Source organism: Sylvia atricapilla, chromosome 7, assembly GCF_009819655.1.
Source record: "Sylvia atricapilla isolate bSylAtr1 chromosome 7, bSylAtr1.pri, whole genome shotgun sequence".
In the NCBI taxonomy this organism is placed as follows: domain Eukaryota; kingdom Metazoa; phylum Chordata; class Aves; order Passeriformes; family Sylviidae; genus Sylvia; species Sylvia atricapilla.
The window spans coordinates 36,472,538-36,490,191 of record NC_089146.1 but is presented as its reverse complement, the minus strand read 5'-3'; the positions used below and the strand labels follow the sequence as shown (position 1 = coordinate 36,490,191).

Genomic DNA, 17,654 nt, shown 5'->3' with positions numbered 1-17,654 from the left:
TCTAGCCCAGTTTAACCAGCTCAGTTTAACCAGCCCAGTTTAACCAGCCCAGTTTAACCAGCCCAGTGTAATCAGCTCAGTTTAACCAGCTCAGTTCAATCAGCCCAGTTTATCCAGCCCAGTTTAACCAGCAGTTTAACCAGCAGTTTATCCAGCTCAGTTTAACCAGCCCAGTTTAACCAGCCCAGTTTATCCAGCCCAGTTTAATCCCAGGAAATTCACACTGGGAGCAGGATTTGCCCTGTTAAAATTCACCATGAAAAGCTCCCACAAAACCTTTGATTGCTCTGGTCCTGTTTAGGTGATGAATAATAACCAAGGTGGGTAATAATTAAATTAATTGCTTAATGAGCTACAACTCCTCTGGTTTGGGATTAGACTCAGGCTTGTTCCTTTTCTCCCCAAAAATTCCTACTGCACTTCCTTGGGCTCCTCTCATTTGCAGCAGACACCAACCAAGGAAAGGAAGTGCAATATTCCTCCTTCTCCTGTCTGCATCCTCCACACAGATCCATTATTCCATTCCACACCTGAATGCCCAAACTCTTTTAAATGGAAACAAAAATCAAATATCAAACAATCAAAAGAACCAGAGAAGGTACAAAGCCCAACAGCAAATTCATACACCTCAGGAGGGTCACATTTGGTCACACAGAGATTTAAAAGATGTTTTTGGGAAGCTCCAGAGAAAAAGGAATTTTCCCAAGTGCTGCAGGTGGTCACTCCCACCACGGTGCAGGATTCCTGAAGAACATCTGGTTTTCAAGGTTATTTCTTTGTGGTTTTCACGGGTGTTTCTTTGTGGATTTCCAGGTGATTTCTTCTGGTTTGGGGTGGGTTTTTCCCCTGTGTATCCCACCTTCCACCCTCAACTCCTGCCCTTTGGAATGGCCAAAGTTCACTCTGCACTTCTTGATGAAGGAATTAAAAACCATCTCTTTCATTTTTAAATTAAAAAAGATGAATTGAAGGTGATCTGATGCCAGAGGTGATCCATGATGTGGGAATTCCTCATGGAGAACTTGGGCTGGTCTCCACTTTGCTGTGAGCATTCCAAGGATCTGCTTCCCCAGATTTTGTGCTTCAGTATCCAGGAAAATGGGTTTAACACCCCACAATTCCCATACAAGGCACAGAAACCCCAGCACAAACCCAAATCACATTCTGCTAGCCACAGATCAGGGAGGAAACATGGAACTGCTCAGGAATGCAGGTAAGGAAATCCCCCTCTTGACAGAAGTAAAAGTAAATAAACCTAAATAAATCTAAAAAGAAAATAAATCTAAAAAAGAAACCCTTCAATTCTATTACACATTCACAGAGATTCAGACACACAGTTAATCCATACAAGCACCCTGGGAATGGGAATGCTGTTCCTGACTCACACAAGGATATTGAACAGGGAATTCTTCCACTTTTGTTTCATCCCTAAAAGTTTCTGATCTTCTCCTGTGCCTCCACTTCCTCACCTGACTTGTAACTCAGGGATCTGAGCTTCCTGAGGGATGAGCTCTGAAACACTGGCCTGCTTTGGGATCTGGGCTGGATTAAACCATGGAAAGCTCTGGGATATTCAGCACTCCCACCTGCCAAGGGAGATTAACTTCTCCTGCTCTAGGGGTGAAACCACCGTGACTAAACAGCCTCCAGGACTCTCAGCTCCACTGGGGAGGGACTGGCAGGTTCCCAGAGGAGCTGTGGCTGTCCCTGGATCCCTGGAAGTGTCCCAGGCCAGGCTGGACAGGGTTTGGAGCAGCCTGGGACAGTAGAAGGTCACCCTGCCCATGGCAGGGCTGGGATGGGATGAGCTTCTTGTCCCTTCTCTCCTCTGCTCTTGGCAGAATTTTGGGGAAAGGAACCCTTTGGTCCAACTCACTCTCCTCAGTTTTAAGTGATTTGATTTCTTTGTGTCGCTGACAAACCCCAATTTACTTAAATCTCCCCTCTCTGCTCGTGCATTTTTTAAATTAGCATTTTGTAAAATGGCACTCGAAAATATTTATAGGTGGAAGATGTGAAGCCTTTTCTAAGAACTACAAAGATAAAATGTTATACAAGCAGTGGAGACCAGATTTGTGAATATTTTCCATAATAAAATAACCATTAACTCCTTGCTAACTGCATTTCCTGTATATTCCCCAACAAGCACAGGATTTGTTGACACACACACAAAAAAAAAGAATTTTAGCATGAAAGAGCAAACTGAAACACTTTCCTTATTACTAAATGATGATCCAAACCTCTTTTAGAGCTGGAAATGTGTGTGCATTTCCTGGGAGAAGTGTGTGTCAATCAGCAAGATTTCACTCATTAAACATTCCTCCATCTGATTAGGCCACTTCTCCTTTTTTTGCAGTTTCAAAACTTCCAGGTATTTCTGTATCAGACGCTTTGGACACAGCCAGGGATTTGTCTGAACACACCTCGTAAGTGAGAACCACTTTGTTAACACCAAAAGAGCATTTAGCAAAGCCCAAATCTAAACTGTCTGATGGCCCTGGCAGGGAATTCACGGGAAATTCATGGGAAATTCACGGGAAATTAATGGAAATTCATGGGAAATTCACAGGAAATTCAGGAGAAATTCATGGGAAATTCACAGGAAATTCAGGAGAAATTCATGGGATATTCATGGGAAATTCATCGGAAATTCATGGGAAATTCAGGGGAAATTCAGCTCTACAAGCTACAGCTATGAAAAAAAAAAGCCACTTGTGCTGTGAAAACAAGAGACAAAATAAAGAATTTTGATTTGCGTGCCAGTGAGGGGAGAGAGAGAGAGAGAGAAAGAGAGAGATGTGCACAGAGATATAAATATACCTTCCCCTCCTCAGCGTTCTGTTGGCATGAATTGTGAACCTCTTCCTCTCTGCCCAGTTTGCCAGGCCAGGAAGTGAGTCCTTTGATCTGGCCCCAGACCAAGTCGCCCACGTTAAACGTCCTGGGCCTGTAGTGGATGAGCTCGTGGGACGAGGGCGACTCGGGGTTCCGCAGCTCCTCCTCGCTGCTGATGCTCTTAGCATCCGAGGGGCTGGGCACGCACCCGTTAATGCTTTTGGCATTAAAATCTCCATTGTAATGGATGTAGTCTTTCACTAAGGAGCTCTCCAAGCTATTGGAGGAGCTGGGGGATTGCTCTTCCAGGATCAGGTCTTGTTTGGAAGCGTTGAGCAACTCCCCGAAGGCCCTGTTGGGCTGCGGGCGGTTCCCGTTGATGTGTGCACATCGTTCCACAGTGTTCTCCAGCCTTTCCTTGAAACTCATCATAGTTCTTTTGTAATTGTTATACCTGAAATTCTCCTCCAGCGCCTTCTCGCTCTGACAGTTCCGCTGGGCCAGCAGGGCCTGGTGCTGCTCCCCCGGCAGCAGCGGCAGCGCCGACACGTTGTTGGGCCTCTCGTGGCACGGGCTGCCGCGGGCGTGGGCGGGGTGCTCCAGGAACTCCTCGCATTTCCACCTGTTGACGTCCCCCACGGGGCTCTGCTCCCCTTCCCACTGCTTTTTGGGCGTGCTGCAGGCCTTGTAATAGTCGTAGGCGTCGCCCTCGGCGGGGCCCTTGCCGTGCTCCGGGCCCTTGGGGCCCCGCGCGCCGCGGGCGGAGCGGCCCCGGCCCTCGTGGAGGACGGCGCCGGACAGGTTCAGGGGGTCCCCGATGGAGGCTGTGAAGGCACTCATGGCACTCAGGGCGGGGATGGGGCTCGGCTGCGCCGAGCTGGAGCCGGCCGTGGTGATCACCACCGGCACGCCCTTGCTGGCGGCGTCCACCACCGCCTTGTAGATGGCGTCCACCGAGGCGTCGCCCGCGCCGGCGGCCGCGGCGTTGTCCTTGGCCTGCGGGCCCAGCGCTGCGTCAGGTCTCTGCTGCAGCTCACACGGGGGCTCCTGGAAGGGAGGGAGGAGAGGGTTGGAGCTCTCGGGAAGCGGCGCCATTCCCATCTGGGTGATCATCCTTTTGTTGAGGACGGCGGCGTCTTCCTGCATCCTCACCTGGGGAAAGGAGAGGAGAGGGTGGGAGTTGCTGTTCTAACTCAAGGTGGATTTCAGCAGATAAACTCTGGGGTTATTCATCACAGCACATTTCTGTTTTGGTACACACCGGGTACGAATTTTCAGGCTGAACAAGGTAGAGAGGGAATTAAAAGCCTGATTTAGAGGAAGACAGAACGACTGTCTCAGACTTTTCATCAGCAGGCTCCTGTTTCCTCTCAAGTCCTAAACAACTTCTCCGAGGTCAGTATTCCTGATACAGAGACACAGGATGGTTTGGGTGGGAAGGGACCTCAAAGCTCACCCCTGCCATGGGCAGGGACACCTTTCATTGTCCCATTGTCCAAGCCCAATCCAGCCTGGCCTTGGACACTCCCAGGGATCCAGGGACAGCCACAGCTTCTCTGGGAAATCCATTGCAGGGCCTCCCCACCCTCTCAGCCAGGAATTCCTTCCCAATATCCCACCTAAATGTCCTCTCTTTCAGTTTGAGCCCATCCTTCACCCAATCCCTCCTTGTCCTGTCCCTCCAGTCCCTCTGCAGCCTCCCTGCACCCTCCAGACACTGGAAGTGGCCACGAGGGAGCCCTGTCTTCTCCAGCTGAGCTGAGCTAATCCAGCCTCCTGCTGGAGCACAGGATCACATCCAGGTGGGGTCTCTACATCTCCAGAGGAGGAGAGACCTCAACTCCACAATCTCTGAGTTCTGCTCTTGACTGTTCCCTTTCTTTCCTTCCCAGACCCCAACATTGCCTCTGTCCTTATGTGCCCCTCCACGAATTCCTGAATGCCATCTCTGTGCTTTTGGAATTGCTCCACTTTGCTATTTTCCCCTTTGCTGTGTGCCTTTCCCATGGATTCCAATCCTCAATATCCCAATATCCCACATCCCTGTGCTCCAAGCCAGGCCCTGCCACGGCAAACTGGCACCTCCAGATTCAACCACCTGAGCTGCTCCTGCTCCTTGTCACCTCCATACAACGTCAACGAGAGCACTCCAACAAAAACCATAAAAACCACAGGGAAAATATTCCAAAAAGCCTTTTAACTCCTTACTGCGACTATTTATAAAACTGGGAATGTGGCACAAAAAAACATACAGGGAGAGACCAAAATTCTACAAGGGAGGGAACAGGCAGAGAACTGAGATTTTCCAGGGAAACTTCTCCACAGCTCCTTTTCCCTCCTGGAAGGGTGAGAGCACTGCCTGTCCCCTCTGCATTCCCCTCCTCAGCTCTGCACTTCTGCAGCAGTACTGAGGAACAACAAATCCCTGTCTGCACCCTGGGTTTGTCACCTGGTTTTGCTCCGTTGGCACCTAAACTGCATCAGGAATAATTGTGTTATGTGGAGAGCAGGGAAGTCTCATTTGTGCTCAGTTTGTCAGTGTTTATTCACTCCAATCCCTGTTTTTCCAGGCTGCACAATCCCCATCACAGCTCCTCCATCCCATTTCAGTGGGAATACAAGAGGACTGCTGCACACAGTCACTTATAACAACCTAATCAAGTTTCTAATTACTGCAAAGTGCTATCAGCATTTATTTCTCACTGCTGAATTATCAGAACGGGCTAAATAAAAATTCAGGATCATTTTTGTGTGATGGAAAAGAGTTTTGTTAAAATTCTGCAGTGATTGTCAGCACACAGAGGAACTTTTTTCCAATACATGCAGCATAACTCTTTCCAAAGCAACTAAACCCAATTCTAAAGGAGAAAGGGATAAAATTTCAGTAACAAATGTTCCTGATTTGCAAAATCCATCAGCTACTGAAAGAATATATTGTATACAGTATACACAGAATTATATAAATCGTATAGTTTTAATCAGCAGAGAAACCCAAACTCTGGAGGATGGAATTTTACCTCCTGAGAGCTGCACGCTCACTTGAACATTGATTTAATTCTGTTTTCTACCTGGAAATTCTGGAACAGACACGCCATGGGGTTTGGGTTGGTGGCTGGGCCAGGGATTTGGGGCTGGCCTTGAAAGCCCTGCACGTTCTGGTAGCCCTGGAGAAGGTGCTGCTGCTGCTGCTGCTGCTGCTGTTGATTTGCAGGAAACATCTGATTGTTGTTGAGGAGCGACTGGAGATGGCTGAGCTGATGGTTGTTCAGAGTAGTGTTCAGAGATGACATTTCCCCTGCAAGGCAAGGCACAGGCAAACCCCACTCAATCAGCAATTCCCCGAGCTCCAATTTCACTGACTGCCACGAAAACCTCTGGAAAACAACCCTGCTCCCCTCCACCCTCCAGGGATGGGGCTCTCCTGCTCTTTGTTTCTCCACTGGTGGGACTTTGGTGTCACCTCTCCTGACAGCCAGGGATGGCAGGAGGAGCTGCTGTGGAATTCCAGGCTTTGGAATCTCACTGAAACAGTGCTGGGGTGGTGAGGGGGATGAGGATGGGAGAGAGAGAGAGAGAGAACCATTTAAACCCCAAACAAAGTGAGTTTTTCAGGGGCTGTGAAGGAGAAAAAGCTTTTTGGCTCAGCCACGTCACACAAGTCATTTTTTTTACATTCTAGAGTGAAAGTTGAATTCATGTTTTCTATTACATGAAAATTTCACTTTGAATTAATGTTTTATCTCTAAAAAAAACCAAATGCACTGTCATACATGAATTTATGAAATAATAAAGCTTAAAATACATCCATTTTCTAGCTTTGTTTCTTTTTAAAAATTAAAATATTGTGTTTTCCTCAAAATTTCCATTTGAGAAGTCACTGTTTTAGATGTGTTTTGTATGGAAAATGCCAAGTGGGTTGAGTTCACTGTAGCCATTTAGGTCGAGGTGAAGCAGTATTTAATTATTATTTAATTCCCACCAGGAGTAGATTCCAAACAGAGAAGCACCTACTCTATTACATGTTTTTGGTAAAAATAACCACAAAATCATCACCCAGGAGGGAAAAACTCTGTATTTAAGGGGTTTTTCATCACTTGTTTCGGGATGTTGGCTTTAACATCTCCCGCACAGCTACTCCCACTAACTCTGTGCTGCCACAGGCACTCCCAGCTGACCCAGGGATGCTCCTGAGCAACGAAATAAACCCAACTCCTCACACACCGTTCTCAGGTGGATTTAGTAAGCCTAGCTGGCAGAATTAATAACTCCCAAGACCAATATTAAAACATTAAGGAACGAAAGCAGAGCGCCATTCAGGCCTCTTACAAGAACGATTAACGTTTCCTCGATGAACGCAAGAGGACCAAAACGAGGCGAAGGAAAAAAAAAGCGAGATAAACCCGGAACCTGCAATTCTCCCCAACAACACCAACCCCGGGGATCTGCCCTTACCAAGCAGGCCTGTGCCCAGGAGCGGGTTGAGCAGCTGCGGCACCACGGAGCTGTTGCTGACCTTGGGCGGCCCCGCGGCGCCGCCGGAGATGTTGAGCAGCGTCTCGGCCATGGACACCACGGCCGTGGCCCCGGGGCCCAGCGCCGACACCGACAGCGCGGCCACGGCCGACGACGTGGTGGTGGTGGTGGTGGTGGTGGCCTGCGAGGACGTGGTGGCGATGGCCGCCTCGGGGTGTCCCGCAGAGCTCAGCACTCCCCCCACCAGCTGCGGGTTGAGCGCCATCAGCGCCGAGGCTCCGGAGGCGGCGGGGAGCAGCAGAGGGTTGGCAGCGGGGTCAGTGAAGCCGGGAATGGGGTTGGACAGGAGGGTCTCCACCCTGCTGCTGTCGGGCAGGGGCTCGGGGGGCGGCGGCAGCTGCGTGACCGAGGGAGCGGGAGCGTTGTGCTGCTGCTGCTGCTGCTGCTGCAGCAGGTCGGAGATGGTGACGTTGAAGGATGGCACGGGGAGCATGGCAGCGGCCTGAGCCTGGTTCTGGAGCAGCGCTGCCAGCAGCTGGAAGTGCACGGGCTGCAGAACCTGCCCGTCCACGTCGCCCGAGAGGAACGCTAAAGCAGCATTGACGTTGGGGTTCAGGAAACCCAAAGGGTTGAGGTTCACCTCAGACTTGCCTTCTCCTGCTGAAGGCTGGAGGATGTTCAAGAGGTTCTGGTTGAGGAGATGTTGCTGATTCACCGGCAGAGAGAGAGGCAGGGAGTTGAGGAGGTTTTGATTCAGGGCATGTGGCAGATTGTTGTTGGAGGAGCTGTTCTGCGGGAAGTGGAGCGAGTGTTCGTGGCCAGAGAAGGGGAACTCACTGCCCATGGGCAGCTGGCCCTGCTGCAGAGGGGTCCCCGCTGCTGTGGTGACAATGACACCGTCCTGGAGCACTGACGTGGTCTTGGTGATGGCGGCTTGGCCGGTGCCGGCGATGGCTATCGATGACGACGGGCCCAATCCCCCTGCAATGGGAAAAGCAGGACTATTAACAGGAATATTAATCATATCATCAAGGCTGCTGATGCCTTGAGTTTTATTTTCCATGCATTTCAGGTTCTGTGCTGCCCAGGGGCGCAGTTCTGAGCTCACAGTCAGTGTCACTCAGCTCTGCACAGAACAGGGACACAAAACAAATCCAGGGAACCCAGGCATGTGTGAGCTCAGTAAACAACAGTCCTTAATGATCAGAATGAAAAAAAGATGAAGGAATCAGACTAAAAGCCATAAAAACCCAGGGCAAACCCAGCTCCTGCAGCCACAGACTCTGCCAAAGGCTCTTTGGCCACCTGTTGAGAGAAGTGAACTCTTTGCCATGCAGTCAAAAGAAGAAACATCCAGAATGCAGAAAAAGCAGATTAGTTCTCTTAGAGGGTCAAAGAAATGTTTTGGCAGCGAACAGAATAGACATTTTAAAAATTATTACTGATGTTATTTATGAGCATTTTTAATTCTACTTTCTTTTCAGAGCAGGTTCATTTTCTTGTGGATTTTAGCTGTGTTCCTTTCTTTAAAGCATTGCTTGATGGGTGTTCTTAAGCAAAGACAATAAAATAAATAGGTATTATGGAATCAGTTTGTGTTCGAGAAGGTTCACTTCAAAGAAAGAAATCAGAGTGGAAGATATTCATCATTAATAGATCAGAATAGTTCTTTCTAACCATAGATGCATTTTCCAAAAGGATTGCACTTAGCATGTGTTAATTAGAGAAGAATATTTCAAGTGCTATTTTACAACTCTTTTCCCTGTGAGAAACTCTCCATTACCCATCCCAGTATTTAAATAATCTCAAAAACACAAGGCTGGATTTTGTGGGGAAAAAATAGTCCCTAAAACAGGTGTATGAAGCACTGAGAAAAGTGAAAATGCAGAACTTGCTCATTGTCCATTAACACCTGAAACATTTTTAGAACTGAGCACAAATAAATGGTGTAAATTCTATGGTATAAATTCCACATTCTCAGTTTTTGCTTTTTAGAGAATCCCACCATGGTTTGGGTGGGAAGGGACCTTAAAGCACTTCCAGTGCCACCCCCTGCCACAGGCAGGGACACCTTCCACTGTCCCAGGGTGCTCCATCCTGGCCTTGGAGACTGCCAGGGATCCAGGGGCAGCCCCAGCAAATCTGGGAATTCCAGCCCAGGCAGGAATTCCCAATTCCCAATCTCCCATCCATTCCAGCCCTCTGGCAGTGGGATCCATTCCCTGTGTCCTGTCCCTCCAGCCCTTGTAAATAATCTCTCCCTGCATATCCCTTCAAACCACAGCCAGCTTTGCTCTCGACTGGATATTTTCTTGGCTTCTTTTCTAATTCTGAACCTTTCAAGTTTTGGAAACCCTTGTTGGAATGTCCTTGTTTTCTCCTTGGTCATTCAAGGGACTCCTCACTCAACTCTCACCTCTCCACCCTCTCCTGCTGCAGCTCAGGCAGAAGGAATCTGCAGGATCCTCTCCAAGAGCCCCGTGTGAGTGCAGAGAGCTGACCCCGAGATCAGGAGGGTGTGAAAGCTCCCAAGATCACTCAGATATTTTAATTACTACGACAGCTCAAAGGGGTTGTGACACCTCAGCCACGGCGGGGTCACCCAGCCACGCCCGAGGTCCTGCAGAGCTGCTGCCACACCCGGGGGAAATTGGAGTTAATCACAAATTAGAGATAAAACCTCCGAGTTTGCATCAGTGGGGAGATAGTCCAATTAGTGATTTCCAGAGCTTTCACTTCCCAGTGAAATTGCTGATGGAAAACACAACCTCAGAGGCCTTAAAGATCCCAGACAATGAGTTCTTGCTGTAAATCCCTAATCCATCCCTTACCTGCACACCTGGAACCAGGAGTTAGACATTTTGGCAATTATATTCTCCCCTTTTCTTTCTGGATGAGAAAACATTTATCTTTATCTGATATCTCCTTTCTTACACTGCTTCCAATTCCAAAGAAACCATAATTCAGCAGCTCAGCACAAACTGCTGTCACCTGTTCTCCTTATGGAGATCCACAGCCCAGAAATCACCAAAAATGGGCCAATAAATGAAATATCCCCATCAGAACCAGTGAAAATCCTCAGCTGCCCTTGTGGGCAGCCCTCCACGGCCACGGAATGTGCTCTGCTGGGAAATATTCACCTGCCTGCCCACAACTCCTGGGCACCACGCTCCATGATCACAGGGACTTCCTCATTTACAACAAAGCTGCAATCTCGGCCCCTAAAATTTTGGCAAAAGGCCCAGAAGTATTTATAGGACAACAGAAGCCCACAAAATTAGGCTTTTAAAAATTAATTAAAATTAAGCTTTTTAAAATGTAATTAAAATTAGGCTTTTTTTAAAGTTTTAGACTTTACTGCCTGTCCGAATCTCAGTCTTGGCTCTTGCCCCCGCCCATCCCCTGTGATTTCTGCATTTTCCCAGCACTGCTGGGTTGGAAATGACTCGGAGGGATGTGTTGTGATGTGCTCAGCTGTCAGCAGAAAGCAGAGCAGTGTTTGAGTAGAAAACTGTCAAGACAACAGCACACGAGAGCAGGAGCAGGAAATTCGGGATTTTCTCACTTGCTCTCCCCACTCGCAGCTGTGGCAGATGCATTGCAAATGAAGGAAAACACTCAACTGCCAATTTGGGAAGCTAAAAAATTCAATAAAAAGCATTATTGTCTTCAATAATCCCCACTCCTCCCTCTAGCAAGGGCTGGAGCTGCCCACTGGTTCCATTTTCAGATGGTAAGAGATAAAAATGTGTGGGAAATTCCACAGAATTAATTCAGTTTTTCTGCGTAATATTATCGTTAATAAGGCTCATCTTTCTACATTAATTTGTTATTCTTTTTTACAAGTTCCCTGATTTTTATCAATATAAAAATCCTAAAAAGTTGCATGGCAGGTTAGGGCCTGGTTAACTGGAAGACTGTCAATTGTTGGCAAATTCAAGTTTTAAGAGTTAAAACAACGCCAGAAAACCCAAAGCTGTGCCCAAGCATTTGGACAAATCTTCCAAAGAATTGAATTCTCCTTATTCTTCTGAGTTCTTACCTAAAGAGAAAAAAAAAAAAAAAAAAGAAAAAAAAAAAAAAAAAAGAAAAAAGAAAAAAAATCACTTTCCTCTCCCCAAAATAATAAGAAGGGAAAATAAGTTTTGATTTAGAAATAAGAATGGGAAAAAGAAGCTGGAAATTTAGGGAACAGTGATTCCTTATCATCTCTCCCAAGAAGGGAAAAGTTTCTCAGGATGTTTCTATGAACACCAAATCAATGGAGTTTAAATTATTATTTAAATTTGCTTTACAATTAGGAGCAAAAAGAGGCTTTTGCCATCCTGTGCAGGGGTGATTCCAGTTTAGTAAGAGACTTTATTCCTCAGACACAAGAAGTCCCAAAAAATTGTCAGATACTCTTCTGATCCAGGAGTCCAAAAGTTGTTCTGATTTTGTAATTCGAGGATATATCAAGTAATTTTGGGAAGCAAATCCAGATTTGTTTGGTTTAATTTGTGTTTTGCCTTGAGATGATTTAATCAAAACCCCCTAAGCCCCTTCTTTTGGGGGTTTTGTTTCCCAATGCCAAGTTCAATTCCCAATTTTCTTGGCTGTATGGAAACAAATTCCTCTCCTCATCCTCAGAGATTGGTGTTCTGCTCCTCCCTGTTTAATTCGATTTTACTGTTTCTCTTCTGTCCATTTCACCAAGAAAAATTCCCATTCAGGGAAGGAATTACAGCCTTTTTTCTTCTTTTTTTTCCAAATCTGCCAAATTTTTTTGTCACTTCTTAACTCCTAGACCCAGAGTTTCTCCTATTTTATAATGTTAATATTTGAGACCATTGATCATCTTTATTTGCTCTGGTTATTGAGGTTCCCTTTATTTCCTTTATCAGCTGTACAGAGCTTTTATTCCCAAATATTTTCACTCATGTCCATCCATCCCATTATTTATGGATGTTGCTTTCTCAGCAGGATTTGAGTGTTAATGTTCAACACTCAAACACAAGTTTTCTACCCCGTGAACCACGTGTTAACAGCAAGGAAAAGGTAAATAAATAAAACCCTACAATCACATCCATCGCCCAGTGATGCAGTTCCAGCCTACAAAAAGAACAAATTCCACCACACACACACACCCTGAAAATTACCTGGGAACTAAAGATATTATCTGTGGAAGAGGAAAACAAGAGCTGGAATAACAGAACTTGGTCCATGTGGTTAAATTATAATTAAAAGCTTAGGCAATAACCAGCTAATTGTGGGGATTCACAGGATTTTTTTCTCTCAGGAGCTATTTCTGAGGAGTAGCTGCTCTGAACTGCTGGCACAGACACAGAAAACAGATTTAGCAATTAAAATACTTCAAAACAAAGGGAAAAAACAAGCCACAAACTGAAATATGAAGATGAGAGGTTCCTTCAGACATCTTCCTCAGCTGAACTGCTCTTGAAAATTCAGCGTACAGCACCATCCCCAAAACTAACAGAGGAGAAATCCTAAAATTCCTCTTCCTAGTTTTTGTTACCGAGCTGGATGCAGGCTGGCAACTCACTTTTATTTCAAAAAAAAAATTATCATTAACCCCAAACACTCAACATTTCATGCGAGTTTCTCGGAAGGAACATTCCCATCCTCCTGGAAATCCGACAGAATTCCTCTCTCTGGATCTTCCCGGCCCTGTGCTGCTCAGGCAAGAGGCTCAGTGAAGGTTTATGGAGAATTTTAGGAAATAACACAAAGGTAACACAACCTGAGACTTCACTTTAAAGAAGAAAACCTTCTTCAGGCTTTACCACGGATATTCAAGAAATAATTCAATGCAGGCTCTTTATCCTACGAGCCCCAAACTAAATGAACATGCAGCAGCAGAGAATGGGACATTTCCCAACTTTCCAGCCTTTGCCTGCAGGGAATTAATTACCTTCTATCTTTTTGAGAAGGACAAAAAGTGTCACTTGAGGCTTTGTAATTCGATGGCTCCAATCCTCTCAGCCACTCCCAGAGAGTGGGAATGTCAGGGGGAGTCCCCAGGTGGGGTTATGTCCCTATTTCTGCTCCTGGCTTTTCATGCTTGGGACCTTTCTTCAGGGCTTTGACTCATTTGTTCTGTTTCATTTGTATTTTTGAGGGGCAAATTCAGCTTGGAGCTGAGTGGAATTTAACACAGGAACACCACGGGAGCCTTTGGGAGTGGTGGAAACCCCTGGCCAAGGTGGGAACCAAGGGGTTCCTGACCCCGGGATTGTGTCCTGTGCTCAGGGGGACAGGGAAGTGAATTCCCAAGGCAATCCCAGACCTTTGTTCCATGCAAAGAGAGTGCAAAGTCTCGGGAGCTGCCTCAGGAAATGCCCCCTGTGACAGCATGACAAGGCAAAAGAGCCAAGCAAAGATTGAGAGCTGCTGGTTGTGACCACTGCAGGCAAGAAAAAAATGAAACTTTTTAATGCCAGGGGTGGGGAGAAACCTGTAAAAGTCACCAGGAACCATGACCAGAGTGATGGCAGAACATTATTTGACTGTAATTCAGCTTTTCTACAATTCCATTCCATTTCAGAGGAGGAAGCTGAGGGATGCAGAGCAGGTTCTTGCTTGGGTTAATGAGAGGCCACTTGAACACTTTGGTGAGACCTGGGTTTTCATTCCACTTGAGGAACTTACACCACTACCATCTTCTAATACTTTGTTCAATCAGTAATAGTCAATTAAATTCACATTTTTGAGCTGATTCCTTTCTCTCTTTACACTACCCCGAGATGAAAACAGCAGCAAACCCATTTCCTCTCCAAATCTTCCCTTATGAACAAACCAGGAAATCTCTCCCTACACTCCTCCAATTGTTTATTCAACCATTTAATCACCACCTTAGTAAAATTACCTCAATAAAAGCAAACACAGGCTTGGCATTGTCTCCTGCTGGCCCTGAAAAAGGTGGTTTTGTACATTTTGGCACTTCCAGGATCTGCTCCGATCTCTGACACCACCTCTGTAATTCCCGCAGGAAAGAACTCCTGGATCACCTGGACATGCACTGCCAGGTAAGCCACAACCTTTTGGTCCTGGAGCAGGGGCAGGCTGCAAAAACCCTCCGATTGATTTGGAGAAGTGACAAAAGAGGTGTGGGAACGTCCAGAAGCGAATGGATTTTATTCCTGGAGAGTGTGTGGAAGTCAGCAGAGTTGTCACAGGAAGCAGGCCAGGATGGTTTTGTCCAGAAAAAGGGAGATATATTTTAGTTTACCACTGTTTTATTTTTTTTTTTTTTTTTTTTTTTATTATTCCTTTCTGTTTTATTTTTGACTAGGTGGCTTTCAGGACAAACCCAAGTTCAACAAAGAACACTCAAACCCAACCATCAGGGAATTCTAAGGACGGAATCCCCTCGGGAAGTCACCTACCTGCTTCAGGGCTGCTTTGATTACAGCTGCTGCCGATGCTGTTGGGGATGACGTTGGGTGCCTGGAGCCTGGCCTGGCCTGGGTTGGGATGTAAGGAGTTCCCCAAGGCCATCCCAGCCTGGGGGAGCATCCCGCAGCTCCCGCCCGCCTGCATCTGGTTCAGGAGCCCGGCCAGGTGGTTGGAGGGGGCCGGGCCGGGGCCGAAGGTGGGGCTGGGGTTGGGGCAGGGCAGCCCCTCCCCACGCAGGGGCAGCCCCGGGGCCAGCGGGGCCACCGAGGGCTCTGCCAGGTGCAGCTGGGCGCCGGGGCAGGGCAGGGCGCCGCTGGAGCTCCCGCAGCCCGAGGAACTATTGCTGCTGCCGTGGGAGCTCTGACAACTCATGGACTGCAGGAGCTGCGACATGGAGCTGATGGGGAAGGAGCTTTGACTTGGCTTTCTTATCAAATCAGACCCGGCTTTGGGAACCCCAGAGCTGTCCAGCTGAGACTGCCTCAGCAAGCTCAGCACCGTGGTGGTCGGCTGCTTCCTTTTCCTCAGAGGATCCTTTTGCTGAGACATCAGTTTATCTCTCAGTGCTGCCCGGCCGCTCTGGCCCTCCGTGGTGGGGAGGAGCACGTTGGCAGCAGGAGGGAACATGGGATTTAAAGTGCTGTGTCCTTCGGTGCTGCCGCCGCTGGCAACAGGTCCAGAATTGCTACTGCTGTTATTGTTGTTACCAGCAAGTTTATTTTGATTTGCTAGCTGTGCTTTGGCTGCTGCTGAGAGTAAACTGCTCGCTGGAAAAGAGGCAGCGTTGTGCTGGTTCAAGATCTGGTTTAAAGGCATTCCCAGCAAACCGGGCTGACTCTTCAAGGAACCGCTTCCAGCCGACGCAGCGGGAAAAACTGCATTGTTGGGAGGATTTAATACATTACTCATTCCAGCAATTAACGGGTTGGGGATGTCCTTGTATTGATTAAGTCCATCGTGCTTGGTGGAAGGGCTGGATGGCATGGACGGCCTCGGCGAGCCTATGGTTGACCTCGGGGACCTGGGAGGGACTTTGATCCCGCCGCAGGACGACTGCGGCCCTACGGGAGGCAGCAGGAAGTTGCCGTGATCGGACGAGGTGGAAGAAGAACGGGATCTTTGGGGAGAAGCCTCGATCCTGGCCATGCCGGGCGCCATCATGTGAACGGGGGACGTCACCGGCGACGGCGACAGGGACGTGGAAGCCGAGTGCTGAACCCTTTGGACGTGAGCGCCATGGTTCATGTGGGCGGGTTTGACGGTGGGCAGGGGCAGGTTGCTGGGCAGGGGCACCACGGCGGGGGGCATGCTTACATTCATCACGGGTACCTGAGAGTGGACACTCGAGTGGAAAGTGGTGGGGTTCATGATCACGGGGTTCTGGTTCACCGGTTTGCTGGGAATGGGGTCCAGGATGCCAAGAGGATCCTTCTCGGATGTTAATGGCTTTTTCTGAAGAGCACAAGAAGGAGGTGGAGGAGGTGGGGGAGGGCCTTGAGGGGGTTTATGGTGGAACATTGCTCGTGGTATTTCCATACCGGCCGAAAAGTTACACAGGGGTTTTTTCATGACCGGGCTCTTGGTGGTCAGGGTGGGGGAAAGAGGTATATTAGTCCTTGCAGCCATTGCACAGGATGACTGTATGGGAGAGCCGTGGAGCATGACCGACGGTGGGGACAGAGGCGTCCTGGTCATGTGGATAGGACTGGAGTTGGGCGCTCCGTGGAAACTGGGATTGTTCCTGGTGAAGACGTCGGGGCTGCCGAGGGGGTCAGTCCTGGGGGAGATGGAGCCGTCCCCGTAGATCTGTGACCCCGAGGACGCCGGGCTGGGCATTCCCCCGTGACTGCCGCGGTACGGAGACTTCTGCCCCAGTTCATTGCTCCCCAATCTCTGCCTGGGATAGGCAGGATGGAGCTCTGCTTGCTGGCTTCCAGCCATTTCTTGCACATAAAGCCTACCCATGGCATTAGATGCCCCCATCATCAACTTGAAAGGAGTCTTACATTCCGGCATCACAGAATTTGTAATTCCTTCATGTGATTTATTCCTCATCGACCTTGGAGTTGCTGCTCGAGTGGGAACTACCGGCGTTGCACCTGGGATGGGAAACACACAAGTTACTGCTCGGAAATCCGGCGTCCCACGTTTCAGGGCAAAGCTGCTGAGGGGGAAAACATTCCCAAAAGCTCAGGGGAGCCTTTGGCTACGCTTTTGCTTCAGCAGAAAGAAACCCCTCAATCACCGAGGGGCTGCTGGAACGGTGCCTGTTCCCAACTACACAGCTGTAATTCCATATCCCATAGATTTATGGACCATTTTAAACCTTTTTCCTTCCCTTCTGCCTTTTCCAGCCACCTCCTCCAGCCTCCTGCATCTCCTGCATCCCTCCTCTGGCAGGAGGAGCGGGATGGCTGTGGCAGGAAAAGGAGCCTCTGGCACCATCTATTGAGGACAGGAGGAACAAAGCTCATCCAGCATCGAGATTCCTTTCCCACAGAAAAGAAAGGTCCTGTCCCAAATGCTGTCCCTGCTCAGGGATCCTGAATGCTCTCTGTTTGTTTTCAGGATAAAAGCCTTGGGGATATTTGCACACCATGGAAGAATTCCCTGTAAATCCCACTTTTGAGGCTACACCTTCCAACAAACACAAGGCCACTTTCCATCTTTGTTTAAAAAAGGATGTTTTTTCCAATGTTTTACTTCCAGACTAGAAGCACAGGCAGCTCCAAGTCTGGGGGACTTGCTGCCAGTTTTGCTGCTCTGGGAATTCGCAATTCAGCTCGGAGCGCTTGGCATGCAGCCTCTGGATGTGCAAAACTCAACTGGAATTAGGAGTCAAAAATTCTGTGCTCAAATGAACTCAGAGGTGCTCTGAAATTCCTCTGCTCATCTTTCCTTCAGCTTGGTCAGATGGCACTGACAGCCCTGCCTTCATCCTATTTGCTCCA

General features: G+C 48.2%; 1 protein-coding gene across 3 annotated transcripts in view; it reads right to left on the bottom strand.

The window, feature by feature from the left end:
• MBD5 (methyl-CpG binding domain protein 5) overlaps positions 1–17,654 on the bottom strand; it is a 110,975-nt gene that overhangs the window by 7,140 nt on the left and 86,181 nt on the right. For all 3 annotated transcript variants that reach the window (XM_066323188.1, XM_066323187.1, XM_066323189.1), the window contains 4 exons: positions 14,694–16,802; positions 7,288–8,289; positions 5,904–6,130; positions 2,821–3,987 (listed from right to left, as the gene is read on the bottom strand). In XM_066323188.1, the coding sequence (XP_066179285.1) occupies positions 2,821–3,987; positions 5,904–6,130; positions 7,288–8,289; positions 14,694–16,802 (4,505 nt within the window). The remainder of the gene's footprint in view (positions 1–2,820; positions 3,988–5,903; positions 6,131–7,287; positions 8,290–14,693; positions 16,803–17,654) is intronic.